The sequence below is a fragment of the Dacryopinax primogenitus genome (genome assembly GCF_000292625.1).
Source record: "Dacryopinax primogenitus strain DJM-731 SS1 chromosome Unknown DACRYscaffold_4, whole genome shotgun sequence".
Classification (NCBI taxonomy): Eukaryota; Fungi; Basidiomycota; class Dacrymycetes; order Dacrymycetales; family Dacrymycetaceae; genus Dacryopinax; species Dacryopinax primogenitus.
In genome coordinates, this window is record NW_024467201.1 from 283,324 (window position 1) to 308,467 (window position 25,144).

The following is a 25,144-nucleotide window of genomic DNA, read 5'->3' on the forward strand; positions in this document are numbered from 1 at the left end:
GACCTGTCAGCAGAATGCTGACATACATTGTACATGCCGCGGTGTCCAGACACCGGCCTCTGGGCTACCCTCTTCCTCTTTCCGCTGCAATATTCGGCCGACCGGAGGAACACGTCCTTCCGCTGAGAGCTCGGCCCCACAAAGACCACATTTGTCACGAAAGAGTGTACGATAAGTTAGAAGAATGTCCTGGTGGATGAGGGACAAGGTCATGATATGTTGTTCTTGCACGAGTGGCGTGTCAAAAAACTCACAAAAATATGCTGCGGAGTCAAACCAGGCTCAGTGGAGAGCAAAATCGAAAAAAAGCGTGAGATGCTCTGGTATACATTGTATGCGGAAATTCCAGAAGGTGGTTTCTAGGGACACGGAATAAAATAATTAGTGTTGTCTGCGGGCAAACAATTGTCCGACTCACAGCCTCATGTGGTGCAAAGCAGGATATTTTTTCAACGAAGACCTCCGCAGTATCCAACTCTGAGGAATAGTCTAAGACGATGAAAGCTTGTATGGCCTTGTCAATAAGCACATGTATTGCGGCTGGCTTGCTTGGTGAGGCATTTGACCGGACGGGTGCCCAAAATTGGATGCGAACTCCACCCGCTGCATTGTTACCAACACGCAGTAAGCGCTTCAGGTTTTTGAGAGTGAAAGGGCCTTCGGTTTCGGATGTCCATTCTATGGGGAGAAGCTTGTCCTCGGCGCGAAGGGACGCAGGGATTTGCGCATGCGGAACTGGGGGAAGAACATTGTCTTGTCTACACCCTGGTGTGAACAATTCCATCAGACCTGACACTATTTCTAATGCATACCGACTTCGTAAAATGGATCGGCGAGCCGCATTGCTATCTATTGATTCGATCCCTTGCTCATTTAGTTTCTTGGCGACTCCGAGCGCGTCTGGCTTTCGTTGAGTTGGGCTAACACGATGGATGACTACAATGCTGGCCTTGTTTAGTACCATCAACAAGGCTTCCAGCCAATCGTTGCACAGAATACTCCCACCCGTTCAGGTCGGAGCCAGCATTTGTTATTCCCAATCGAAGAGATGGCGGGACGCGGCGCGCAGAATTCAAATCATCTAAAGCCGCCTCTAGCGCATGCAGATGACTTTCAAGGCTGGTCATTGGCGCGTTGTTGTTATCGAGGAAACGAGAGATGGCTTCATTTGGAGGCGTTGTCATTGTCGCCAATATATTTGTTCAAGAGGTTGTCCAGGGTGCTGATGACGGGTGGCCGGGTGGGGTGAGGCGCGTGTGCCAGATGGTTGCGAAGCAGAAGCAAATCCCGCGTCTCTTCGAAATGCTTCCGGTTACTCAGCCGCATATATTGTGGTCCTGAGGCTATGCCATGACTTGCTGTCCAATTGGCCAGCATGCCACCTCTCTGACTTGAACACCCATAATGGATCAACCAAAGACCACCCGTTGCCTTGTCCTTCAGGAGTCTCAAACGGCACAGAAGGATGCTCCGGTGTACCATGACGTGGTAATGGTGGAAAACGAGGTACCGGCCCTGAAGGAAGGAGAGATTTTGGTTCGGATCAGGTCCTACGCCCTGTTTGTCCAATAACGGCAACACTGACTCTCGCCCGACAACAGTGCCGTCGCATTCAATCATCGTGATGTAAATATTTGCCGCTTTGGGTTGCGCCCCTTCCTTGTGACCCTGACGAGGCTATTCAACTTATTCTGCTTATTCGCCTCCTTTTGCCCAGATATGGATCCGAAGGAACATGTATCCCAGTGTCTCGCTAGGTGCCGTGATGGGCTCTGATGCATCGGGAGTGGTGGTCTCTTCGACTGATGGCAGCGATACACTAATCGGGAAGCGCGTTTTCCTCGTCCCTATGCGTGGATGGGAGGAGGATCCCCGTGGCCCAGAACAGAAGTTAGTATTTGCACAGCACGCTGGGAATCTCTATCGACCAATAACAGGTTTGGAATCATTGGAGGCACTGCATATCCCGTGAAAGGGGTCTTCTCGGACTTTGTAGTTGTCGAGCGCGATCAAGTGATTGAAATACCGGATCACATGGATGACGTGCATGCCGCAGCATGGCCTCTCGCCGGTGTTACGGCGTGGAGGTACGCCCAGCTGATCTAACACCCTCTCCACATCTGATGATCAAATGTCATCAGAGCGGTAATAGTCAAGGGTGAAATACAGAAAGGCCACCATGTCTTGATTGTATATCGTTTTTCCGAGACATCATGAGGTAACTCTCATAGCGAGAACAGACAGGTATTGGCGGAGGTGTTGCTCTGGTCGCTCTCCAGTTGTGCGTTGCTCTAGGAGCCAACGTCTGGGTCACGAGCGGCAATGAAGACAAGATCCAAAAGGCAATGTCCCTGGGCGCCAAAGGTGGTGTCATCTACAAGCACGGTGGGTCCCCGATGTTTGATTAGTGCTAACCTGTGGACCCTTATATCACCTGCAGAGAAATGGGGCGTACAACTTGGCGAACTGATGAAGAAGACTGATCCCAGCGCGAAGCTGGATGCGGTCATTGATTCGGCCGGTGGCGAGATCTGCGCCCAAACTTCAAAGATCGTACGCGATGGTGCACGAATTGTTGTGTTCGGAATGTGAGGAGATGTTATTCAGGAGTCTGGGCAATGTCACAAAGTAGAAATAGGACGGCTACTCCGAAAGTCTCGTTCACTATGCGCGAGGTGCTGAAGAGTGTTGAGCTGAAGGGTACTTTGTTCTTTGTTTGTTCAGTCATCTCAGCTCACTATTGTTTGTGCCAGGTTCAACCATGGGATCCCACCGCGATCTTATTAATGCGACTGAGTTTATTGCGAAGCACTCAATCTTGCCTGTGGTGTCAGATGTCATTGTCGGTTTAGATAAGTATGCGGAGGGTTTCGATTTGATGAAGAGCGGAGGCCAAGTCGGGAAGATTGTGATCAAAGTTAGCGATGAAGGCAAGGGGAAACTATAGTTTGAAAGATGTTGTAAGAATGAGAGTTTGTTCCAAGGACATGGTTGGCCTAGTTGGTGCAACCACGTGTGCAAGGACAACATCGGGGGGCGGTGGACCCTGTCAATGCGGAGTCAAAGACACACGAGAGTAACCCCGCCACTTCTACAGGTCAACGTGCTCACACAGCGCTTGTATACGCCAATTTCGGTCTCCAGAACCCCATCGCATCTGCGAGGAGCTATCCAACAACCGACCATGGCCAGCGACCAGAATTTCTCTCAGGCGCTTGCGACATGGAAAGTTAAGTCGAAGACCTATTCCTCTCGTTGCGACCCGCACTCATGGATGTAATAGAGGTCAACCTGACCGATCTACAAAAGGCGCTCGACTCTCAGGGCCTTGAGATTGTGGAGAACCAAAAGGAGAGTGTGGTTGGGAGGAAGTTCCTAGCGGACAAGACGAAAGGTCTGCTGGATTCGGAGTCCGGAGAGTTGATGTCTGATGGGGCGTTTGACGGCAGAGTTTAGGCGGATACCAGATGAGGAAAAGCTGAATGAATTCAAGGTCCTGCTGAAAGGTACGCACATCTTGTGACGTATTGAATGCATCTCAGACTCCTCTTGTGTGGGCAGCATACCAAACGGAAATCGACAACCTCACGAGGAGATCGAAGCTTGCGGAGAATTCATTTCTCAATGTCTATAAGCTACTCGCTGAAGCACCTGATCCGTACCCTTTACTCGATGTGGCGTCTGTGCGTGATTTCTATAGGAGCTGGTGTTGTGGTTCTAATATGATGCCCAGGATCAATCTGTCAAACTCGCGGAAGCGCGCACACTCGAGACAGAAGTTGCACGGTTGCGGGAGGAGAATGCGGACCTGAAGAAAAAAATCGCAGAGGCTGGTACACTCGAAGGAGCCAAGAAGAAGGCAGAGAGCCGTGTTGAGCAGCTGGAAGAGAAGGTGTGCATACACCTGTCACACATGTGCTTTTACTGATCGTTGGACGAGATGGAGGCGATGATCCAAGAGAAAGTGACACAGAAAGAAAATGAACTGAACGCAACATATGACGAGAAGATCAGGAACTACGAGGAACGGTATGTCCACCGTCTGTGTTAGGGGGCGCTATCTGAAAATCGTAGGGAACGTGACCTCACAAAGCAAGTGCAGGTCGCGAGGGACCAAATACGCGACCTACGTAACTTCAGTGAGACCAGCCAAGCTAAGTTATTAGATCAATCACAACGGCAGGGTGTGTCATGGGGCTCCCAAAATGATCTGGTGCTAATGGTGTATCCCCAGACCAGGAAACGATGTCGAGGCTAGCTGAGCTAGACATGTTAGAGGCTGATCTTGAACGTGCAAATAGCCGGATTGCCACAGTGGAAAGAAGAAACGTGCTTAACATGCAGTGTTGTAATATGTATATGCTAACACATGGAATAGGAACTTCTTCGTGCCGAAATCGAAGCGGTTCGAAGCGGAAGTGAAACCGCGGATAAGTGCGTATTCCACACCTTACGCGGACCGTCAGTCTTAATGTTGCGCATAGGGTTAAGGCTCTGGAGAATCAAATTGCGGAGCTTGAGGCGGAGACAGCACGCTTATTGCAGGCATTCGATGCACAGAAGGAGGCTCGTTTGGAGGCTGAATCATCTGCTCGGCGCAAGATCGAGGAGTTCACGAGAGACGTATCTGCAAAGGTGTGCCTATTCACAAATTGAGCGCGATCGTGATCTAAAATTGATTAGGATGCCGAAGTGGAGAGTCTCAGGCATAAGCTAAAACTGCAAGCTGACTACGACGAAGTGAAGCGAGAGCTGCAGATTATGAAGGTGTGAATTGTGTACCAGTGTATTGAAACGGTCTCATCAGCGCCCAAGTATGTCGAATTTGGCGGAGCAGAGCTTGACGAATCAGACGACGTCCATCTGCCCGAGCCGAGTGCAGCGAACGGACAGCAGGCGTCATCCCTTGAAACACTCCTTCTTGCCAAGAACAAGCAAATTCTCGATGAGCTGACCAAATTCAGGGTAAGCTGTCCGACAACCGGTCGGTCAAGATACTAATCAGGCCAGATCCTACACTCTGAGCTTGAGGAGAATCTGCGTAAGACACAACGTGGTTTGGCCGAGAGTCAAGACCAACTCCAGAAACAATCGAGCCTCAATGACAAGCTCGAGAACGATCTGTTGCAATTGAATACCACCACTCCCGATGCACGCCGCAGCATGTCCGGGACGCCTGTGCCGAATGGCGCCCCGCAAGAAGGGCTTGCTGGGTTGAGCATCGGCGTCAAGCCACCTGTGAGTGCTGACACTAGCCCTCGTGTCTCGTACCTTATGACGGCCCTGTATCAGGCGGACGGGTCGACCACACCGTCATACCCACCACAGGCAGACACCTCTATCTTACCCATCGTCACTAGCCAGCGAGACCGGTTCCGGACGAGGAATGCCGAGCTAGAGGAGGAGCTGCGCAAGCAATTTGATGTCGTCTCCGAACTGCGCACCGAGATCAAGGGTCTGCAGGCCGACAATCTCAAGCTGTATGAGAAGGTCCGGTATATGCAGAGCTATCGAGACGAGGGAGGCGTGCCTACTCCCGCGACCTCACGACCACTGATTGTGCCCCAAAATGATGAAATGAGCAGATACAGAAACGTGTATGAGGAGAGCATGAATCCGTTTGAGGCATTCCGCGGCCGGGTACGTACCATCAAGCCGCCCCAAACACTCATTCTAAACGGTTTCCAGGAAGCAGCACGAGCTGTCAAAGCGTTGAACCCTCTCGAGCGGGGTGTACTAACGCTTACGCAGGCGATCCTGGCCAACCGCCGGGCACGCATAGCTTTTGTCATCTACGCGGCGTCGCTTCACATTCTCGTCATGTTCACAACCTACGAGTGCCTAACGTCGAGCTCGGGCGGCACGCCTATCTCACGACCCGTACCATGACCATACCACATCGTATGATGCACGCATTTTTTTTGACATGCGTGCGTGTGGGCCACTGTATTTACCATCAAGGCGATAATGATATTGCTCGGTTGCTAGTGTACATTAAATGCAGGGTATGTTTTGTCATTTGATGGGGTATCATGTCGCCTTCTTCCTGCGCTGGCTGTATACCTTGAGCGCCTTATCCACCGCGAACATGAGGGGTGCAAATGCCTGCGGAAAAAAGGAAACATTCAGCTCGTTATCCATACGATCCATACCAATGGGAAAGCAGAGATGGGACTCACCGCCCTCACCCGCTCCGGATCCACCCCCTCCCCCTCAGCCTGCCTCACGAGAGCATCCACCTTTTCCCCCGTGCCGGCCAAAAATCCCGCCATCTTACCCGCCTTCTGAGCTCTCTCCCTCCCGCTCATGCCCAACACCCTCCCTCCGCCAACATCCTGACCTCCATACGCTGGATACAGAGAAGGAGGGGGAAGGACAGCGCCCCAGAACTGGCGGAGGAACTCGTTCGCCGCTGTCTGGCAGGTGGTCATCCCCCTCAGGAACTCGGGAGGTATAGGCGGGAGAGACCGGTGCGCGACGTGTGCAGCGCGCACGGTGCTCGTCATACTCTGTAGTGCATGTTCCCCTGCGCGCCGGTTAGGCTTCAGAGAATGAAGAGATGGTAGGTAGTCTTTTGTTTCCTGTTGGAAGGTGTGGAGGAGAGCGGTGGACTCCGCGGGTGTGCGTTGGGGGAGGGAGGCGCGCGTTGCTGAAGGAGCGGAGGTGGAGAAAAGGGAGGCGTTCAACATATCGAGCTGTACGCCGGACGAGGCATGTTGGTCAATCAGGTCGGAGATGACGATCTCGTCGTAGTAGTCGTTTGGCTGCGCATATATCAGCATGAAGTCGTATAGCGGAACAACAAAGACGTACGTTGAACCTGCCCACCTCGCCTCCCTCCAGTCTCCTCCTCTTCCTGTCCCCGCCCTCCTCGGCAGCATCCCTCCCGTCCTCTCCCAGAGACGCCTTGACCAACCTCTCCGAATGATTATTGAACCTCCTGATAAGGGGTAAGATCCCCCGCTCCCTCCCAGGCCGCATCGTGACGTCCTTTTGGTTCCCTCCTTGTTCGTGGTCTTCCTCAGTCGCAGCCAGGTCTAGCAATCGGTCCACTTCCTCCAATGCCCCCCCAGCTGAGCGGGAGATAGGGGACGGCTGATCGTCTTCAGGCACCAGGTAGCGGTCGAATATCGGGTCGGGCTTGATCTGGGTTTGGGGTGCGGAGGAACGCGTCGAGGCACGGTTTTGGTGGAAGAGCGCGGATTGGAAGTATCGTTGCCAGAATGCGGATTCGGACATCTGTATGCGCGCATTTGGGTTAGCAGAATGTACTACGTGGGCATAAATGTGCACGTACTTCTCCCGGTACATTCTCTGCATACGCCCTCCCCACCACGGGGAACTCTTCAAAAATCTCGTGCACCAACTGCGGCGTAACCACAATCTTGATATCCCCTCCCTCCGCTGTCTGCGGTTTCGGGTCCACCAGGGTGCTCGCGCGCCCTCTTTTCTGCTCCTGAGAGGCCCGCTCGGCCAGGAGGAGGGAGGACCGACCTTGCCAGAAATCGGTCTCTGTGAGCTGACCGGAAAGGACGAGCTGCCGATGGAGAGCGGCGAGTGGGGGATGCTTGAGCAGCACTGAGCGGCGTAGCTGGTTCTCTTCTCCGATCTGGGCTGTGCTCCCCGCGGGAACACCAGGTACAGGAGTGCCGGGCCCGTCGCCCGACCCGGGAGTGCCAGGCGTACCAGGACCGGGCGAGCCAAGCAAGGCAGCCTTGTTCCTATTGATAAGTGGGGTGAGGTGGTTGACGAATGAAGTTCGGTGTTCTAGGGCTGTCGAGGGTTCGGGGGAAGAGAACGCAAATTGGAAGCCTTTTTCGTTGTCGGTGAATGTGAGCTTGAGACGGACAGGAAGTGCGCCTTCTTTCGAGTTGAACATCGCTGTTCCTCACAATGTCAGCCCTAATCATACTCATATATAGTAAGTAGTTACTCACCGCTTGCCTTGTCTAGCTTGACGTTAACTGCTGGTTGCGGTACACCTTCCTGTTTCCAGACGAGTCGTTCCGGGCCCAGGAAAAGTGTGCCGGGCAGCTTGTTGTACACAGCTGGTGCTCGTGTAAGCCATTTCTTTTGAGCAGGACCAGATGCCTGCTGTTTGGTCGCCATCCTTTCCAGATTTTGTAGAGTGAATAAACAATAATTGTGCACAAAGTAGATGCAGTTGTTGCTCTACAATGGTGACTCTTTTCAATGCAAACAATACGCGGAAATAGCCACACAGCCACTTAGACCCTTCTTCTCACGTGCAAAGATCAGGGTCGACAGCATAGACTTTTTCATCATCTTACTGCTTCTTGCTTTCTCATCTCCCAGTGCAAGTTCAACACCTTGACCAACAGATTCAACGTATACCAACATGTCAACAATTCGCAACCAACTCATAATCTACGACTTTGACTGGTCCCTCGCAGACCAGGACTCAGACCGGTGGGTGCTAGAAGTCCTCGCACCCCATCTCCGACGCCGTATGAAGAACCTCAAGTCAGACCACCAATGGACGGACCTCGTAGCGCAGATGATGCGCGAACTGCGGTCCGAAGGGGGTACGCGAGTGCAAGTTGAGCAGGCACTTAGGGAGATGCCGTTCCATCCGGCTATGAAGCGCTGTGTGAGGGCGATCAAGGTTCGCTCAGACCCGAGCACGGACCTTCTGGTGCTCTCGAACGCTAACTCGGTGTATATCCGCACGATACTCGAGCATCAGGGACTGCATGAAGGCGTCTTTGAGGACGTGATTACCAATCCGGCGCATTGGGATGAGCAAGATCCGGATCTGCTTGTCGTGAGGCGGAGAGTGGACCCGAAGGGAGAGCAGCACAAGTGCACAGTGGGTTGCAGTGCGAATATGTGCAAGGGTGTGCTCGTACGTTGATACGATGCTGAATCATGCTGACATATGGCTTAGGGGAAGAGTTAGAGGCCTTTGTTGAACGACACGGGAAGGCGTTCGACCGTGTTGTCTATGTCGGGGATGGGTCAAACGACTTCTGCCCTATCCTGCGTCTGAGAGAGTACGTTGCTGTCCTCTTACTTTACATTTCTCTTTCTTTCGTCTGCGAGTATCGGGCAGCCCTTAGAGGGAGGGGCATAAGCTCCTATTCACGGGACGATATACTATTGTCCACTCTCTACACTACTGCATATTCTGCACATCTGCCTTCCACTCCGCTTATCTCTGTCATCTCCCTCACTTTCGCACAGCCAACTTCTTCCCTCTCCCACAACCGTCTCTGACCCCCTCTAACAGGCAAGACCTCGCTCTGGTCCGTCGTCACCGCGGCCTCGAGAAACGTATCGAGAAAGAGGGTAAGAGCGCTGGCCTCAAGTGCCAGTTCATATACTGGACCGGAGCCTGGGAGGTCGAGGAGATCTTCGCCACGCTGACATAGACGTGGTGTATGCTTTGGGGAGACATATGTCGGGCTCGGACCCTGCCGACACGCGCTTAGAGAATACTGTACAACGACCGCGCGGCGCGGCGCATGAGATCGTTTCATTTTTTGGGGTTTTGGGTTGGGTTGAAGGGGTGAAAGAGATGTAGAAATAAAATGGTGAAAGGTGGCATTGGGGCGTAGGTGGTTGGGGGATTGGCGTGGGTGTACGTGGAACACTTGTGTTCTCGGTATAGATTGGGCGGGGTACAACAGTTGAAGTAATAGAAAGCCGTGGTGGTGATCGCGTTATTCGGTCGGCTACGAAAGTGGAATGGGGTTGAGCCCGCACCGCCGAAATGCGGCGGACATGCGGTATATGTCGACGAGGAACAGGCGACCGTGTGCGCTCCAAAGCGCTACAAAACTGATTTCAAACTGAGGCATAGGAAGGCGTCATCATCCGCGCCATTGTTGGGTCGCGTCGATTCCGCTCATACGACGCGTGCTGTCCTTGGATGACTGGTGCGTGTGCGTCGATTGGGGCACCGTCGGGTTCGTCGCGTCCGCGTACTGACTGCGAGTGGGTGTGTTGGGCATCGCACCACTCGCGACAATGCCAGAGCCATAGAACGAGAGGTTCTGCGGTGCGCGATGATCCGCCTGACCAGAGGAAGCAGGCTGCTGGTACTGCTGCGGTTGCATAGGGGCGTACAATGTACCCATGCCGTCACGGACATCGAATTGATCGTATGAGACCTGGGGCGGATTTGGATAGGACGTTGGTGGTGGGACAGCATTGTATCGTCCCGTGTTTGTGGTGCTCGTCGCATAGGCCTGCGGCGGACTCGTGATTTGCACGTGTGGTGCTTGGTGCCCGCGCCAATTTGCAGCTTCGTAGTCCCATGCCTCCGAATTAGAAGTTGATTGCTGCATCTTCGATGGCGTATGATACGTGCCGCCCTGATAAGCCGTTTGTGGCGAAGTGGGTGTCTGATAGTTGCTAGCTTGTCGCGGGTGATAGCTCGTTCCCTGACCCCATCGTGTCATATTCTGACTCTGAAGCTCTGCTTGCTCCGCAAGATAATCCAGAGTGTGCGCAAACTGATTCTGTTGCGAAGTCCGCTTTGTATTTGCGCCAGCTTGTGCACCAACGCCATGCCGCCGTTCCCATTCCCGCATTGCGTCATCTCGATTGAGAACGGGAGTCAAGGAGTTCCGGCCCAACCCAGACTCCATCACTCCAGGAGCGAGGTGCGCAAATTTGGCGAGTTGTGGTGGAACAATATCCATCTGGTTGATGGTGTTTGCCCGAGCACGATTGCCGTAGTAGACCGTCGGAGGATTCGTGGGGATCGAACCTGTCGTGGACGAGACAGGCAGGTAGTTCGAGTTCACGGCACCTTGATGAGGTTGAGAAGCAACATAAGCTGCCTGTGCTTGAGCCTGAGCCTGGACTTGAGCTTGCTGGACAGCATGAGCCTGTGCCGCTGCGTGTGCGTGTCTTTGCTGCTGAGCCACGTAATCGGCGTTGGCATCGTCCATTGGTTGCGCGTATGGGTTACGATAAGCACTCTGCTGTTGTGCTGCCGTTGCGGCTTGAGCAGTGTACTGTTGATGCTGGTTTAGATGCTGATTGTAGGCAGCAGCATCCTGATATGCACGAGTGCCCGACGGCTGGCTCGGAATAAGACCGCCGTATGGCCGCTTTGCGTTCGACGCGCTTGTTGGTTGGGGGCTAATCTGAGCAGAAGACTTACGACTGGACACGTCAACAGGCTGAAACGGCACGGTCAACTCAGACGCCACAACTAGAAGAAAAATAAACGTGCCACATAAGGTTTTGTAAATTTCTCCCCAGTGATGAATGGATGGCCCAGCGCCTGTTGTGGTGACCATCTTTGGACCGGATCGAGATTGAGCAACCCTTGCACGAAGTCAATCAACGCTAAACGCAGGTTTGCCTCTGTCATATCAAAAAATCAGCTGAGCTCAGTGAGTACAAAATGAATGCGTACCCTTCTCCATGTCCACAGCCTTGTTCGTCTTGTTCGTATTCGGAGCTGTCTTGATAATCTCTGGCAACGTCGTGGCAGAGAAATACTTCTTCCCGGGTTGCTCCGTCGTCTTTTTATCCCGGCAATATTCGTCCAGCGCCTTGATACGCCATTTCTTCCTGCCATATTCATCGAGGCTCGATTTGAAGAAGTCATTGGAAGATTTGCCAATTTCGAGCATATAGGCCGGTGGCATCCTGGAACGGTAACAAGTAAGCAACATGTCACGCAAGGGTAAAAATGAGTATTCGTACCCCAACATCTCGACAATCCTCGTCATTTGGTTAAACTCGCTCGTGCCCGGGAAGAGCGGAAGTCCCAAGAACAATTCCACAACGATGCAGCCCAGAGACCACATGTCGATAGAGGCAGTGTATGACATGCCCAGGAGCACCTCGGGTGAGCGATAGAATCGGGATTGGATATAGGTGTACACCGTCTGTCGCTCATGGCATGCGGAACCGAAGTCGATCACCTTTATCTGAGGAGACTGTAATCTGCCGAGGTCATGAGCATCTCCATTCGAACTAAAAATACACACTTACGACTTGAGCAGGATGTTCTCAGGCTTGAGATCACAGTGTATCAGACGTGCGTCTTTGAGCACACTGAGCGCATCCAGCAACTGTGCGGTGAAAACCTTCACAAGCTGGGTGGACAGTCCCCCAAACTGATTCTGCTTGATCAGTTCGTACAGGTTCGAGCTCAGCAGCTCGAACACAAGACACAAGTGTTTCTTGTGGATGAATGTGTCCCGTAGGCGAAGGATATGATGCTCGTCGTTCGGGTCCCACTGTTTGTTCAGCTGTGACACAAGTCAGAAACAAGAGCCTCTGTGGGGGATGGAACGCACCAGCTCAAGGATCGTCACTTCCATCATACTCTGGTTGAAGTACGCAGGCTTGTTCTTAACCACCTTGACGGCAACAATCTCGTGCGTCTTAATATTCTGGCACTTGACGACCTGGCCGAACGTGCCCTGCCCAAGCACGTCAAGGATAAGGTACCTGCCACTATTCGGGATCAGTACAGTTCACTCCCATTTATAAACAAAACCAAAAGACTCACTTGCTGCTCTCCTCCCCACCTAAAAAGTCGTTCACGTATAAGATATAGTCGTTGTCTTCGTTGTCATAGCCCTCGTTATGCACGGGCTTGCTCGGCTTTGTAAGCACGCGACGCGGGTTGTGCGCGCTCTCATAGTTGAAAGAAGGGTTGCAGATGTTGTACGTCTGCGAGAGGTGGGAAGTGAGGCACTTTAGGGGCTGCAGGGCAACAGTCAGTTCACCTACACCCTTGCACAGTATCGAAAATCACGTACACTCAAATACGTCCCATTCCCACTTGGGTCAGGCCGCCTTCCAGGAGGATGGGGGTTGACGACGGGCCTCAAATCCCTCGAATCCCTAACCCTAACCAAACCTCTCTCCCTCTCCCTTTCCCGTTCTCTCTCAGCTCTTTCCGCCCTCTCTCTTTCCCTCATCCTCTCCTCCCTATCTCTATCCCTCTCCCTCTGAGCATCCCTTTCTCTCTGTCTCGCCCCTTCCTGCCCTTCCCTCGACGTGCTCACGTTGGACAACGCCGGCGACGGGTCTGTCAGCATCGGGGTACCAGCATCGCTCCTCGGTCCCCTGGGACTAAAGTAGCCCGGCGGCTGGTTCTGCTGGCGAGAAGCCGACCGAGACGCATACGACATAGGCGAAGCAGGAATGGGGATCGGCCCAGCTCCATCTCTATTCCCTTGTCCTGTGCCAGTGACCATTGCAAGTCCAAGCCCCTGTCCAGTGGAAGCCGCGCTCTGCGGACTGGCAAGGTACCGCACTCCGGCTGACGGTGGCTGGGAGGCGTAGTTCATCCCTCCTGGTGTCAGCTGGATAGACAACTCCTGCGCAGTGGCGGAATTGGGTGAGCGAGGATGGTGCGACGGTGTATATGCGCCTAAGTGGAGGGTTGTGCCCGACGCTGCAGAACCTGGGGGTTGCGTGCCAACGAGCGTATGTTGAGAGCTGTGAGTCGAGTGCGTCGAGTGGGAGGAAAGGGCCGTATGCGCAGAGGTAGCAGAAGCTGGGGAAGTGACGTACATCTGCTGCTGGCTATTTTCACGCCGCAGCGCTGGTTGTCCTCCTTGCCCGTTGGGTGCCTGCTGTTGTTGCTGGGCTGGAGGCGCATATTCGTACGTGTATGGGTTTTGCTGCGCCGGAGTCCCGTGCGCATACGCATAGGGAAGCAGCCCGTCCCCGCCAGAGAGAGCGAGGCTCATCGTCTGGCTTCTCGCCTCCTGCCGAACGGGAGACGGGGGTGGTTGTTGCTGCTGCTGAGGGGCCTGCAGGACAGGGGGAGGACGGGCGATGCTCCCCTGTCGAGGAAGGAGGTTGTGCGTCTGGCTACGGCGGTGCGGCTGCCCCTGAGGTGGGGGAGGGAGTGGTCCAGTTGCTACTGGCGGGGCAGCAGGCGGCTGCTGAACTTGATTCTGCGAGGGAGATGGATCGGAGTACATCTCGTAGTTCACGTTTGCGCCCAGACCAGTGATCGTACCGGGATATAGAGGGTTACTGTACACACTATGCTGGCTGTTCTGATGCTGGAGGGGCGGGAGTGACTGCTGCACTTGCTGAGTAGGGCTTCGTTGGGCGCTCATCACACCTCCTCCAGTTCCGGTGCTGGTAGGACTGAGGGCGCCATACGCACGCTCAACGTCGTCCACCATCATGTAAGCAGCGTCGTTCGCGTCCCTGGACCGGTTTCGCCCACGCGTAGAGAGACTTGCAGTCCGCTGGATGGCAGATACAGCGGGTTCCATAAGCGAGGAAAGACGGGTGGCGGTCTTCTGGCTCGCGGAAGGGGTGAGAGGTGGAGGGACCGATCCTAGTGTTGCCTGATGTTGAGGGTGCGAATAGTGATGCGTCTGCGGGGGTGGGGGGAGCTGCTGGCCCTGCTGCTGCTGTGGTTGTTGTTGCTGCTGACCAGTCAGCTGCGGCTGGACGATACCGATAATCGGCTGCTGTGCCGCGGCAGACGGGGGCATATACCTCGGGTCTCCCAACGGGTGCGTGTTAGCATACGGCGAACCCCCTGGCATAGGTGGAAGAGGTCGTGATCCATTATTCTGCTGCACTTGGGGAACGGATGGTGGAGAGACTGCGTGGCCAAGGGCGGGGTGCGTGTATGCTTGGGTGTGAGGTGCGAACCGCGGAAGGTCGAACGCCTCGTCCCCCGAGGCGAGGTAAGGCGGGTCGGTATCAAGCCCTGACATCATATGTTACGCTTGACGCTGGTAGAGCACGTCGATGGTTAATGAGCGTGTGTCGACGTCGGTGAGACGGCGGATGGTCGCTCGGATGGCGTCTGACGGGGGGTGGACGACCGCGATGAGGAGGGTTCGCCAAGTGCGTGTCGTAGTCAAGCGCTGTGCATGTGCTTAACCCACCTTTGTTTTCCCACGTGATGACTCCTTGTACAAGACGCAGAGTAGGAGGTGGATGTCCGCCGGCCCTCTTATGCTTGATGTCGTCTGGAGACGTGAGCTCGCTGTTGGTCGTTGAAGCACAGACGGTGAGGAGAGCGGTGCAGAGAGTGAGTGTGGACCCGTGTGCGGTGGGGCAACGATAGCACCCGTGAGTGGCGAACGGGCGCAGCACACTATCACCGAATAACGCTTTATTCTATTTATTATTCAAAGTTCTTTTTGTGACAGAATAAAATATACAAAATATTACTGTGACCGAGTCAGATATATTTGTTATTCGTGTACAAGAAATTAACAAAATATGGCTGCATCCACGCCGAAGACGCATGTTTGCCAGCACGCTGCAAACCCTACTGCCCCTTGCAACTGTATTACAGTATTACAAAGGACAGCTTGTGCTATTGTACACTTCCCATCGCCTTACTTTTGGAATTCTCCAACTCTGAAAGAACGCCCACAAGCTGCCGTTCAACGTCGAGCATCACTCGCCCACCTTGTCCACCCGTACCAAGCTCACCAACATCAACGCTAAGGAATACCTGTTTCTTGAATCTCCTCGCTGCATTTCTCAGATCGCTGTGCATGCAGACCAAGAGAAGACCATACCTAATCGCTGGGCAAGCGGGAGCGCGACATCCTCCCCTACGCCTTTGAGTAGCTGGGTCCCTACGGCAGGGATAGCACCCTGCCCAGCACTTCAGCCTCCCGACTTGTTACCTTATTCCGAAAATGCATACCCGGCCAGGCATGCCCATCGCCCAGTCTCTTCCCAGTTTCGCATCCGTCCCTAGCCCCATCATATCCGCACCACTACTGCCTTCCTCCTCCCGCAACGGATCGGGTACGGAAATGGCCGTTGCGGAAGGAGGCAGTACTCCTAACCAGAGGAGGTAGGTGTCTGTCAACGATGTAACATACAGGCCAAAAGTTGGCGCTGTAGGAAGGGAGGGAGGGAATACGTATGAAAAGGTATGGATCTTGGGTGTAGTGGACGTGGCCATGAAATGCCTACCTCCGGTGTTTGTCCGTGTTCGATTCGGTGGGACTAGGGCTCGGAGCCGAAGAACGGATTAACTACACCGCCACTTAGATGTGATTAACGGCGCGTCTTTCGCCACTCTCATCCTTTGCTCTTGACCATCACGACACGCACACATCATACCCGACACGACCATTTCTGCACGCTCAACTGTATATCTCGCTCCAACTACGCAACTGTACCAAAATACAGAGTGATATAACTCATTCTAAGGAGATATGGCGCACGGCCCTTCACAATCACACGACGATGACACGCCCGCGCAACTCTCAATGGCAGGGACATGGACCCTGAATGTACGTCTTCCCTCTCATTCCTCACAAGCAAGCTCATCCAGGTATAGGATGTCGTCCCCGGCTGCAAAGTATGGGTTCATCGGCCTATGGAAGGCCGGGCATCCTCCATGACCACCTTACACGCCGAGGTCATCTCCATCCGTGACAAGCCCAAACCGAGCGTCTCCCATGCGCATGGCACCGGCCCTGTCTCCACAAACGGGGACACGTCGGAGGAGAAAGAGTATTACGTGCATTATGATCAGTGGAATAAGCGACTTGACGAGTGGATACCGACCATCCGGGTGCTGATGGACCAGGAGATGACATGGCCCAAGCCGCCGAAGAAGGAGCAGCCAAAGCAAGCGGATAAGAAGCTACCGAAGAAAGCTGGGCGCTCCGCGTCACAAGCGCACACGCCTGTACCGGATGGAATGGCGACGCCAACGGGGATGAAGAGGAAGCGGGAGGACGAGGACGACATGATGATAGATTCGAGCGGAATGGCGACGCCGACGAGTGACGTCGAACACAGGAACGCAGCGCTGAGCAAGGCGCAGGAGATCGAGCAGCTCCGCACGTCAGGATCTATGTCGCATCAGCATGAAGCGCGTGTAAAGAACCTCGTCAAGATCGAGATTGGACGGCATATCATCGAGCCCTGGTATTTCTCTCCGTACCCGAAGGAATTTACGCACACGCCGATGCTGTATATATGCGAGTTCTGCTTGCGCTATTGGGCGAGCGAGACCCAGTTCAGGCGACATAGGACGAAGTGCACTCTGCGCCATCCGCCGGGGAACGAGATCTATCGGGAGAAGGAGATCTCGTTCTTCGAGATCGACGGGAGGAGGCAAAAACAATGGTGTCGAAATCTCTGTCTGCTCTCAAAATGTTTCCTCGATCACAAGGTTCGTATCTGGCATATACACCGGGTCTGGTACTGACGCATGGCTAGACATTGTACTTTGACGTCGACCCGTTCCTGTTCTACTGCATGGTCAAGCGGGACCAGTTCGGCTGCCACCTAGTCGGGTACTTCTCCAAAGAGAAAGAATGCGGCGAGGGGTACAACGTCGCGTGTATCCTCACACTCCCGCAATACCAACGACACGGCTACGGCCGGCTGCTGATGGAGTTCTCCTACGAACTGACAAAGAGGGAGAACAAAGTCGGCAGTCCGGAAAAACCGCTCTCTGATCTGGGGTTACTGGGGTACAAAGCCTACTGGAAAGACGTCATCGTAGATTTTATACTGAACGTGTACCGCACGGGGGGCAAGGAGGCAGACATAACGGTGGATGAGATTTCCCAGAAAACAGGGATATTGCAAAATGACGTGATGACGGCGTACGTCTGTCTTCCCTTCTCATCCCCTGACACCTGACGTCTGACATGGGACACCTGCCTGCATAGACTACACGAACTCCAACTCCTCAAATGGTTCAAAGGACAACACGTCCTCGTCCTAGGGGACGAAGTGCTCGCGCGGCACGAGAAGACAGTAGCGAAACAGAGACGGAGGATCGACCCGAGCAAGCTGCAGTGGAAGCCGCCGGTGTTTTCCCGTGCCCAGTTGAGTTTTGGCTGGTAGTTTGAGCTTGGGGATGGGTTTTTGCCTCTCTTTTTGGGGGGAGTTGGGATCTTTCATGTATTGTACGATTTTGTGGTATGGATGTGACTTGGTTTTCTGTATGCGTGTGATACGAGGAACGAATACACACACCAACTGAGCAAACGACCCTAAGCCGGTTACTCCCCGGGCCGGCAACTTCCCCACACCCATCCATCAACCAGCACATCAACCCACCACCTTGTTCCCTCCCCTCCCCTCCCCTCCCTCCCCCACTCTCACCCGCAGAATGTCCTACACCCGTACCAAACCCTCCGACAACGTCTCCCAAACCCAGGCCCGTCTTGCCCATATCCAAGCCCATTTCCTCACCCGGGAGCCGAAGCTCCAGGGGAAAGTGTGCGTTATCACCGGGGTAGGGTCGGTCAAAGGTATTGGGTAGGTCTTCCTTTCCCTCCGCCTATAGTCTACTGCCTGCTACCTGCTGCGTATTGTGAGAGTAGGAGCTGATAGATGATCGTAGGAGAGCAAGCGCGTTCCTCTTCGCGCGGGAAGGGGCCAAACACCTCTATTTGCTAGACTTTGACGGGTCTAACCTGCCCTCTCTCGCGCACGAGCTGAAGGAAAAGTTCCCGGACGTCAAGGTGCCCCCCCTGCCTCCCCTTCTCCTCGTTCCTGGCGCTGGGCTTACAGACGCAGGTCACGATATTTCAAGGTGACGCAGCTGACGAACTGCTCGTTGCTCGGATCTGCCGTCAAGCGGTAGAAGAAGAATCCAGGCTAGACGTCTTCTTCGCCAACGTATGTCCTCCCCTCCCCCTCCGCGGCAGTACGCAGCTAAACCGTTCATGAAGGCGGGGATAGCCACCTCCCAGTTCTTGCCCGACGTCTCAGCAGAGGGGTTCATGCATACCCTCCGGGTGAACACGCTTTCCTGTTTTTTGGCGGTGAAGCATGCTTCGGAGTGGATGAGACGGACTTCGGAATCGAAGATCGAGGGAGGGGGGAGTATTATCCTTACTGCTTCTATATCGGGGCTGCGTTCAGGCGCGGGGACGGTAGACTGTATGTCCTCTGCTCCTCTGCTCTGCTCATCTGCTCTTTGGTCTTTTGGTCTCGGGTTTGTGGAAGGGAAGAGCAAAGGCTAACAGAAACCAGACAGCGCAAGTAAAGCCGCAGTGAACTCGATCGCCATGACCTCTGCATACCAACTCCAGCGTACGAACATCCGGGTCAACTCGCTCTGTCCCGGGCTTATAGAGGTGCGCTCCCGCTCCCGCCTTCTAACGCTTACGTTCCTCTTCATGTTCCTGTTCATGCATGCCTATGCTTATGCTTATGCTTATGTTTGCCGGGAAGACGGGGATGACGACTACGACATTTGACTACGCTAGGTCTAGGGGTAACGAAGCGAAACTAGGGCAGCTGAACCCCCTGGGGAGGTATGGGGTTTCCGAAGGTCCGTCTCTCCTTCTACTCATACTCATTGGCGAAGCTCATTCTCGCGCAGAGGTATGTCCCCCAGGCCGTCAGTGCATGTGCTGGTACTCACAGGGATAGATCGCCCAAATGGCACTGTTTCTCGCTTCCGGTACTCCCTCCCTCCCTCCCTTCCTTTCCCCTTTCCTGCATGTGTGCTAGGCTGATGTGGCGCGTAGATGACGCGAGCTACGTGAATGGACAGAATATTGCTGTTGATGGAGGGCTGTCGAGTTCGCATCCTGTGATTCCAGGGAGGTGGGCTTGAGCATGGGTGGGGAGACAAGGCTGGTGCGTGGATGGGTGTATGGATAGGATGGGTAGGAGGGGCAAGGGAAGGAAGAGGGAGAGTGTTCTGCATACATGTCCATTATTGACCGAATCGGAATCCAGTGCACGCAAGCTCGTATTTCCCGTTTCCTCAACCCGGAGTATGATGTCATCCATGCTATTCAGCGCAGTAGAAAGCAGCATCAGCAGAGTGCACGTGTATGTCGACTGTGTTAGGCACGAGGCGAGGTTTGCGTCCCTCTCTGACAGAGGATGTTCTATGAACCTTGCTTCGGTATTGCGGTACATTGCAGTATTAAGGCATTAAGGCATTGTGGTGCCTTGGAGTACCTTGAATTGATAGAGCCCAGGCCGGGAATATTAATATTAATACGTAGAGCTGCGCCATCTTAAATATACGGCATGACGAGTGCGACTGAGGCGTGAGAAAACGGACAATCATCGGAGACATCTCGCAATAACAGCTCAGTCTATCATCATCGTCCAATGCATCAGATCAACGCATGCCCATATTCACGCTATCTGCTCATATTCATATCTCTAATTCATTGAGTAGTGATTAGAGGGATCCGTAAGGCGTGGCTTGCTTATCATCCCCGGCCATCCCGTACGGTGGGCAGAGATAATCAGCATATACCAACTCGATGCCCATAATCAACTGCGTGCACACGTTTCCCGGGGGGGCAGGTCGCTCATATAGGAAAGAGATAAGCTGCGGTACGGTGATCAGGTAGTACTTGCCCAAAGGAGAGGATTGTCATTTCCAGAAGCACTGGCACGAAAGCGGATGAACTATTTTGGTTGTTGGTATATATGCCGCTCGTTGCAATTGTTTACAGTACTAGTCAGGCTTTCGACAGAAGGCTGACATATCCGCCCGATCGCTCTCCAAACGGGACATGTCCATCAAACCCAAGTAAACTCAAGAAGTACTACTGAGGCGTCGCTCCAAACGTCGCGGGAAGTCTATCAGAGAAGCACGTGTGAGACGAGTCCGAATCCAGACCCTTGATCGTGCCGTGAATGCCGGTGTCCGGCAGTTTAGCTCCGGTTGTGCAATCGCCTGATTCACCTGCCACAGTACGACTTGCAGGGATCTAAAGACAGAGCTTATGAACATCTCCCTGCTTCTCTCTCTCTCTCCCTCCTCCTCCTCCTCCTGCTACTACTGCCAGGACACCCACAATGTCAGCCAACACGTCCCTCCCAGCCCTCTACGCCCTCTACCACATACTCAACCCCCCTCTCCCCCTCCCATTCTCCTACCTCCCCCTCCTCTTCCGCCTCCTTGCACTCTCAATTTCAGCCCCTTTCCTTGTCATAACCCTACTCGAAGTCGCGGGCTACCTCGTCGTCCGCACACTAGGCTTCACGCGCTTCCCAGGCCGCTCCACTCCTAGCCAAACCCCCACACCAGTGGGCGAGCAATCCCTCTTGCCGCTGGACCTGGACCTGGACCTGGGGTTACAGAGCTCGTTACCCGATCCCCTAAGACTCCAAGTCACGAACTACGCGTACTTTACTTCTCCATCAGACTCGAAACTTACTGGCATGTTCTCCCCCCCGGACTCGAGGGAAGGGAGTCCCGTACGCAGCTGGAAGGGTTTGAGCGCGGAGCGAGATGGACCTGCCCTCGCAGAGCCGGAAGGAGGGGGGTTGAGGCTTTCTGTACAGGGGAGGATAGGGATCAAGGCGCTTACTCCTGTGGAGGCGCGGTGAGAGACGCTTGCGGCGAGCGGGCGAGCGGTGAGCTGAGGTGTACGATGTCGGTTGTCAGTTGTCGTTGGTTGGCTGTTCGCTGCGGTTGGTACGACATCCATTTTTTCCCGCTTTCACTCATGCTCTGCTCAAAAGGACATATATGCGCCATTCTCTCTCCCCCCACATCCTATCCCCATTCCCACCCCTTCCACATCCTCCCTCCTTACAGACGGACGGACGGACAACCTAGACCCCTTCCCCCCTTTCTCCCACGCGCAACGTCCACCCCCCATCCCCTCATCCTGTATACTAGACCTAACACTCATGTCGTATCATATTATGTCATCATGTGTATCAGAGCCCAGGCGAGTCGACCTAGGGTGTACTGTACCTCTTCCCCTTCCCCTTCTTCCCGCTTCTGTTCTTGGTCCATATGGACCGACGTCTAGAGCTCAGGGTTGCTCATATGTATGCGTGAACTCACCCTTCTACCTACCCCCTACTCTACTCTACTCTTCTGCCCGGTCTAGCCCTACCTGGAAACCCAGCAGCCAGCAGCCAAGTCATTTCCCCCCGCCTGACATGTTACATTACCTGACTACTTACGTAAGACGCCCACGGCTGTGTATTAGGGGAGGGTCTGACGTAGGGACAGAAAGCGGAGCAGAAAGAGGAGGAAGAGGAAAAGCGAAATGGGGAGCTGGAGCCGGCTTTCTCCGCACTTTTTGTTTTGGGCAGGGGCGGCTAGTGTGCTTTTGTGCATGGAGCGATGATTGTCGGTTTCTCACGCCTCAAGTATTACGTTCTACATCTCAGGTCTCGTCTACCCTACAGACTAAGCCGCGAAGCAAGGTTCATCAGCGGAACGAACGGAAATGTAGATCCGAGTGGGCGTGCGCTGGATTCCGAATCGGTCAACGATGAATATGCCTGCGTACACTTCCCTTCCCTCTCCAGTAATAGAGGAAGATGACGCCTTACCGGATATGGACACGATGAACTGAATCTGAGGACTTATACAGACCAAGAGAGGCTGCGGTGTTGTACCCAAGTTGTGTAATCGTCACACATGCGATTGTCCAAAGAATCAGGATTCGCAATCTTACAGTACATAAGGGAACAATGAGTCATCTCGCGCGTCGACATGTACTCCTCAACCCAGCTCACTCCGATCCTAAACAAGCACAGCTGTATCATCCCCCTCCGGGATATGCACATGGTACTTCCCCCTCAGCAGCCTGTCGACCTCAGGAGGGAAACAGAGCCTTCTTCCTCCGATACAAGTCCCACAAACCACAAGATAGACGAACGTCGTCACCCCGTGTTTTCTCAGCCAGTCAATACCCTCCGCTTTGACGACTTGTTCCTGCCTCGACACTGCACGGACGAGGAGCGCTTCCCGCCCCCGGCCCGAACTGGTGTCTTTCAGCAGGAAAGAGTCAAACGTCGGATGGTTGATCGTATCCGGAGTGTAGAGGACGCCAGAACGCAGCTGCAAGTCAGGAGCGGTAGTGTCGTACCTTTCTGTACTGAACATGGTCGAGGCGGGCTGTTCGGCGCTCGTACGAATATCGAACGGCCCTTGTCCGCCAATATGTAGCCATCGGATGAGCGAGTCCAGTGTCGGGCGAACGACGTACGACACCAGTTCGGCGTTCAGGTCATGAGCGGGAGACAAACGACCCAGTTCCCAAACGCTGGGAGAACTGAACGTCTCGCTCATATACCGCTCGAGCAGCAGACCTCCAATAGCGCCCCACTCCGGCATCCCGATCGACCGGCTCCACGCCTCGTCCAGGCTGCTCCTAGAGAGCTTCGCTACTTCCCAGAGCCAGTCTCCGACTTGCTGCGTCGGGATAACATATCGCCAGTGATGGCGCGCATGCTCAGTTTCAGGCCGGAGCAGGAAGACGTTCTGCGACAGGGGACTGTGTTTCGTGTCCAGAAGACGGAAGACGTCGCCCCTCCCTCGGCGCATGAATTGTTTCATCGCCCGGAGTTCGGTCCTGATCCCGCTGCGGCATGCACGATACACGCCGAATGCAGTAGGACCAAGATGGGTGAATGCAGCCCACAAGCGGGCTTCGTCCACCAGCTGCGAGCCATACTGCCGCTGCAGCGTTCGTCTAGATAGTAGACACGATTAACATTTGCTAGAGTTGCGTGCGAACCCACGTACACCATAAGGATCTCTTCCCAGCTCCAGAGATCCATGATATACCTCCATACGCGCGCAGGGTTCTTCCTTTCCCATCTCAGTCCGTCCTGAGGGAAGGACGTAGCCTGCAGGGTGAACGCACTTATGCCATTCGAGAGGAAATCCGACGGTTCGGTCATGTCCGCGTGATCCGAGTCAACAAGGATCCAGGCATGGTTGTTCTCTAGGAAATCTGGGATCACCAACTCGTTCGAGGGATGACGCTCGGGGAGGTCGCCTAGGATGTATACGCCGCTTGCGCAGAAGAGATACGCGCGTTTGGGTGTCACTTGGAGGACAGTGACGAGTTTTGCGTGCAGGCGGAGAAAGAGAATACAATAGAGCGTCAGTGTCTTGCCTGCATAAATATTAGAATACACGCTTGACGCAGGGATACAGCGGTCATACCGATCCCTTCTTCTCCCGTGAGGATGCAGCCGCTTGCAGGCCAGGTGTGGGGCCGTTCTCCAAAATTGTCCGCCAGGGCGAGAAATTCCTGTCTATCGATCACAGGACGAAGCGGGACCGCCCAACCTCCCTCGATGATGGGCACTTGAGCACCCGCGTCGCCAGAGCTGGTCGCGGTCGCGGTCGGGGTTGACCGAGAGCGTGGACGACCTGTCCTATTACGTATGCTGTATTTCCGAGATGGCCTGGATCATCTCTCTTCGAATCAAGGACCCCCTACCGGCGCGGAGCAGCACCCGTCGCGTATCCTCAGTATGGAGCAAGGTTGACCTGATACGAAGGGAGCGAGGTGCATTCCACAATTGGTGCACCACGCTCGACAGGCGCTTCGACTACGTCCGCAGGGAGCAAGTTGCCCTGCCAGTACCTGCGCCAGAGGCCGAGGAAGGCATTCCCCTCCTTTGCGGGCTCACAGTATGCTACTGTCGAGAGGAGGTCGTGCGGCGCCTCGGGACCTACGAGTTTGTCGACTGGACGCATCGGTTAGATCTCCTAGGAGTGAAGGGGTGAAGTCCGGAGTAATTATACTATTACCGCTATATTGGTTCCGTGAGACATGTGCGGGGTGTTGACTCGGATGCGCGCCTGGTCATTGTGGCGTTGACGTACTCATGCCCAAGGGTTCGCCCCCATGGGTGATATCGAAGTACACCTACGACCAACGCGTCAAGGCCACCCAAACCAACACACACTGCGGCACTCACCTTGCTAGTGATGGCAGGTGACTTTGCTGCCTCAACTGTCCCGCTCAGTGCGAGCAGAGCGACGAACACAGGAGCAAAATATGAGGACGCACGGGCAAACATGGTGGTTAGTTATGTGAGACCCGCCACCGAGTGCTCTTTTCGCCGATGGATCGGATCACGTTTTGATTGGAGACTTTTGTGAGAGGATTAGATGGTTCTGCGCCTGGACATAATCCATCAGAATAAAATATATACATCTTTATACTGAGGGGATATCAATATACTAATTGCAGTGTAGGGGATTGTACCACCAGAAAGGGACCGATGAAGAGCAGAAAATAGATCTGCCTTGTTCTTGAGCACGTTTCTGCAACGTAGCTCATCTGAAGTGCCTTCCTTGCGTATTCTTAGTACAAACGTTGTTGCTAACCTGGACGTAAAAATCTGTTAGCGTGTTCATGCTCGGGGCTAGATTCAGATAATTTTTTCAGTGCCGAATGGCAGAGGGACGATATCCACCATCCGATAATAATATACT

The 25,144-nt window shown here is 54.1% G+C and overlaps 10 protein-coding genes across 10 annotated transcripts; 6 read left to right on the forward strand and 4 right to left on the reverse strand.

Moving 5' to 3' along the window:
- The first annotated feature begins 1,396 nt into the window (after positions 1-1,396).
- On the forward strand, positions 1,397-2,973 carry DACRYDRAFT_20721 (NADP-binding protein). The gene is made up of 9 exons (XM_040772050.1): positions 1,397-1,547; positions 1,602-1,626; positions 1,718-1,890; positions 1,938-2,087; positions 2,142-2,190; positions 2,241-2,385; positions 2,441-2,588; positions 2,639-2,700; positions 2,754-2,973. The coding sequence occupies exons 1-9, from the start codon at positions 1,405-1,407 to the stop codon at positions 2,945-2,947; spliced, it is 1,089 nt and encodes a 362-aa protein (XP_040630942.1). The 5' UTR covers positions 1,397-1,404; the 3' UTR covers positions 2,948-2,973.
- Positions 2,974-3,117: 144 nt separating this feature from the next.
- DACRYDRAFT_76343 (Golgi vesicle transport-related protein) lies at positions 3,118-5,889 on the forward strand (the record flags this gene model as incomplete). The annotated part of the gene is made up of 14 exons (XM_040776196.1): positions 3,118-3,230; positions 3,284-3,394; positions 3,450-3,506; positions 3,562-3,683; positions 3,734-3,892; positions 3,941-4,029; positions 4,075-4,184; positions 4,235-4,329; positions 4,379-4,434; positions 4,485-4,635; positions 4,684-4,767; positions 4,816-4,965; positions 5,011-5,640; positions 5,689-5,889. The coding sequence occupies exons 1-14, from the start codon at positions 3,185-3,187 to the stop codon at positions 5,887-5,889; spliced, it is 2,061 nt and encodes a 686-aa protein (XP_040630943.1). The 5' UTR covers positions 3,118-3,184.
- Positions 5,890-6,030: 141 nt separating this feature from the next.
- On the reverse strand, positions 6,031-8,109 carry DACRYDRAFT_105115 (uncharacterized protein; the record flags this gene model as incomplete). Its single annotated transcript, XM_040768041.1, has 5 exons — positions 6,031-6,105; positions 6,180-6,764; positions 6,814-7,239; positions 7,298-7,881; positions 7,938-8,109. The coding sequence occupies 5 exons, from the start codon at positions 8,107-8,109 to the stop codon at positions 6,031-6,033; spliced, it is 1,842 nt and encodes a 613-aa protein (XP_040630944.1).
- A 250-nt stretch (positions 8,110-8,359) lies between these two features.
- DACRYDRAFT_105116 (uncharacterized protein) lies at positions 8,360-9,392 on the forward strand (the record flags this gene model as incomplete). Its single annotated transcript, XM_040768042.1, has 3 exons — positions 8,360-8,858; positions 8,909-9,014; positions 9,251-9,392. 3 exons carry the CDS (start codon positions 8,360-8,362, stop codon positions 9,390-9,392), a joined length of 747 nt encoding a protein of 248 aa, XP_040630945.1.
- A 441-nt stretch (positions 9,393-9,833) lies between these two features.
- On the reverse strand, positions 9,834-12,914 carry DACRYDRAFT_48560 (kinase-like protein; the record flags this gene model as incomplete). The annotated part of the gene is made up of 8 exons (XM_040774847.1): positions 9,834-11,153; positions 11,210-11,340; positions 11,393-11,628; positions 11,686-11,928; positions 11,977-12,236; positions 12,285-12,444; positions 12,500-12,696; positions 12,753-12,914. The coding sequence occupies 8 exons, from the start codon at positions 12,912-12,914 to the stop codon at positions 9,834-9,836; spliced, it is 2,709 nt and encodes a 902-aa protein (XP_040630946.1).
- Positions 12,915-15,252: 2,338 nt separating this feature from the next.
- DACRYDRAFT_76351 (uncharacterized protein) lies at positions 15,253-15,898 on the reverse strand (the record flags this gene model as incomplete). Its single annotated transcript, XM_040776197.1, has 3 exons — positions 15,253-15,456; positions 15,504-15,582; positions 15,635-15,898. The coding sequence occupies 3 exons, from the start codon at positions 15,896-15,898 to the stop codon at positions 15,296-15,298; spliced, it is 504 nt and encodes a 167-aa protein (XP_040630947.1). The 3' UTR covers positions 15,253-15,295.
- A 441-nt stretch (positions 15,899-16,339) lies between these two features.
- On the forward strand, positions 16,340-17,805 carry DACRYDRAFT_48189 (uncharacterized protein; the record flags this gene model as incomplete). The annotated part of the gene is made up of 3 exons (XM_040774810.1): positions 16,340-17,122; positions 17,170-17,561; positions 17,628-17,805. 3 exons carry the CDS (start codon positions 16,340-16,342, stop codon positions 17,803-17,805), a joined length of 1,353 nt encoding a protein of 450 aa, XP_040630948.1.
- A 253-nt stretch (positions 17,806-18,058) lies between these two features.
- Positions 18,059-19,579, forward strand: DACRYDRAFT_20723 (NADP-binding protein). The gene is made up of 8 exons (XM_040772051.1): positions 18,059-18,222; positions 18,308-18,428; positions 18,484-18,585; positions 18,639-18,849; positions 18,943-19,046; positions 19,144-19,243; positions 19,343-19,375; positions 19,443-19,579. The coding sequence occupies exons 1-8, from the start codon at positions 18,074-18,076 to the stop codon at positions 19,529-19,531; spliced, it is 909 nt and encodes a 302-aa protein (XP_040630949.1). The 5' UTR covers positions 18,059-18,073; the 3' UTR covers positions 19,532-19,579.
- A 1,160-nt stretch (positions 19,580-20,739) lies between these two features.
- Positions 20,740-21,273, forward strand: DACRYDRAFT_105121 (uncharacterized protein; the record flags this gene model as incomplete). Its single annotated transcript, XM_040768043.1, has 1 exon — positions 20,740-21,273. One exon carries the CDS (start codon positions 20,740-20,742, stop codon positions 21,271-21,273), a length of 534 nt encoding a protein of 177 aa, XP_040630950.1.
- Positions 21,274-22,357: 1,084 nt separating this feature from the next.
- Positions 22,358-23,182, reverse strand: DACRYDRAFT_20724 (uncharacterized protein). Its single transcript, XM_040772052.1, has one exon. It carries the CDS (start codon positions 23,021-23,023, stop codon positions 22,430-22,432), a length of 594 nt encoding a protein of 197 aa, XP_040630951.1. The 5' UTR covers positions 23,024-23,182; the 3' UTR covers positions 22,358-22,429.
- Positions 23,183-25,144: the final 1,962 nt, after the last annotated feature.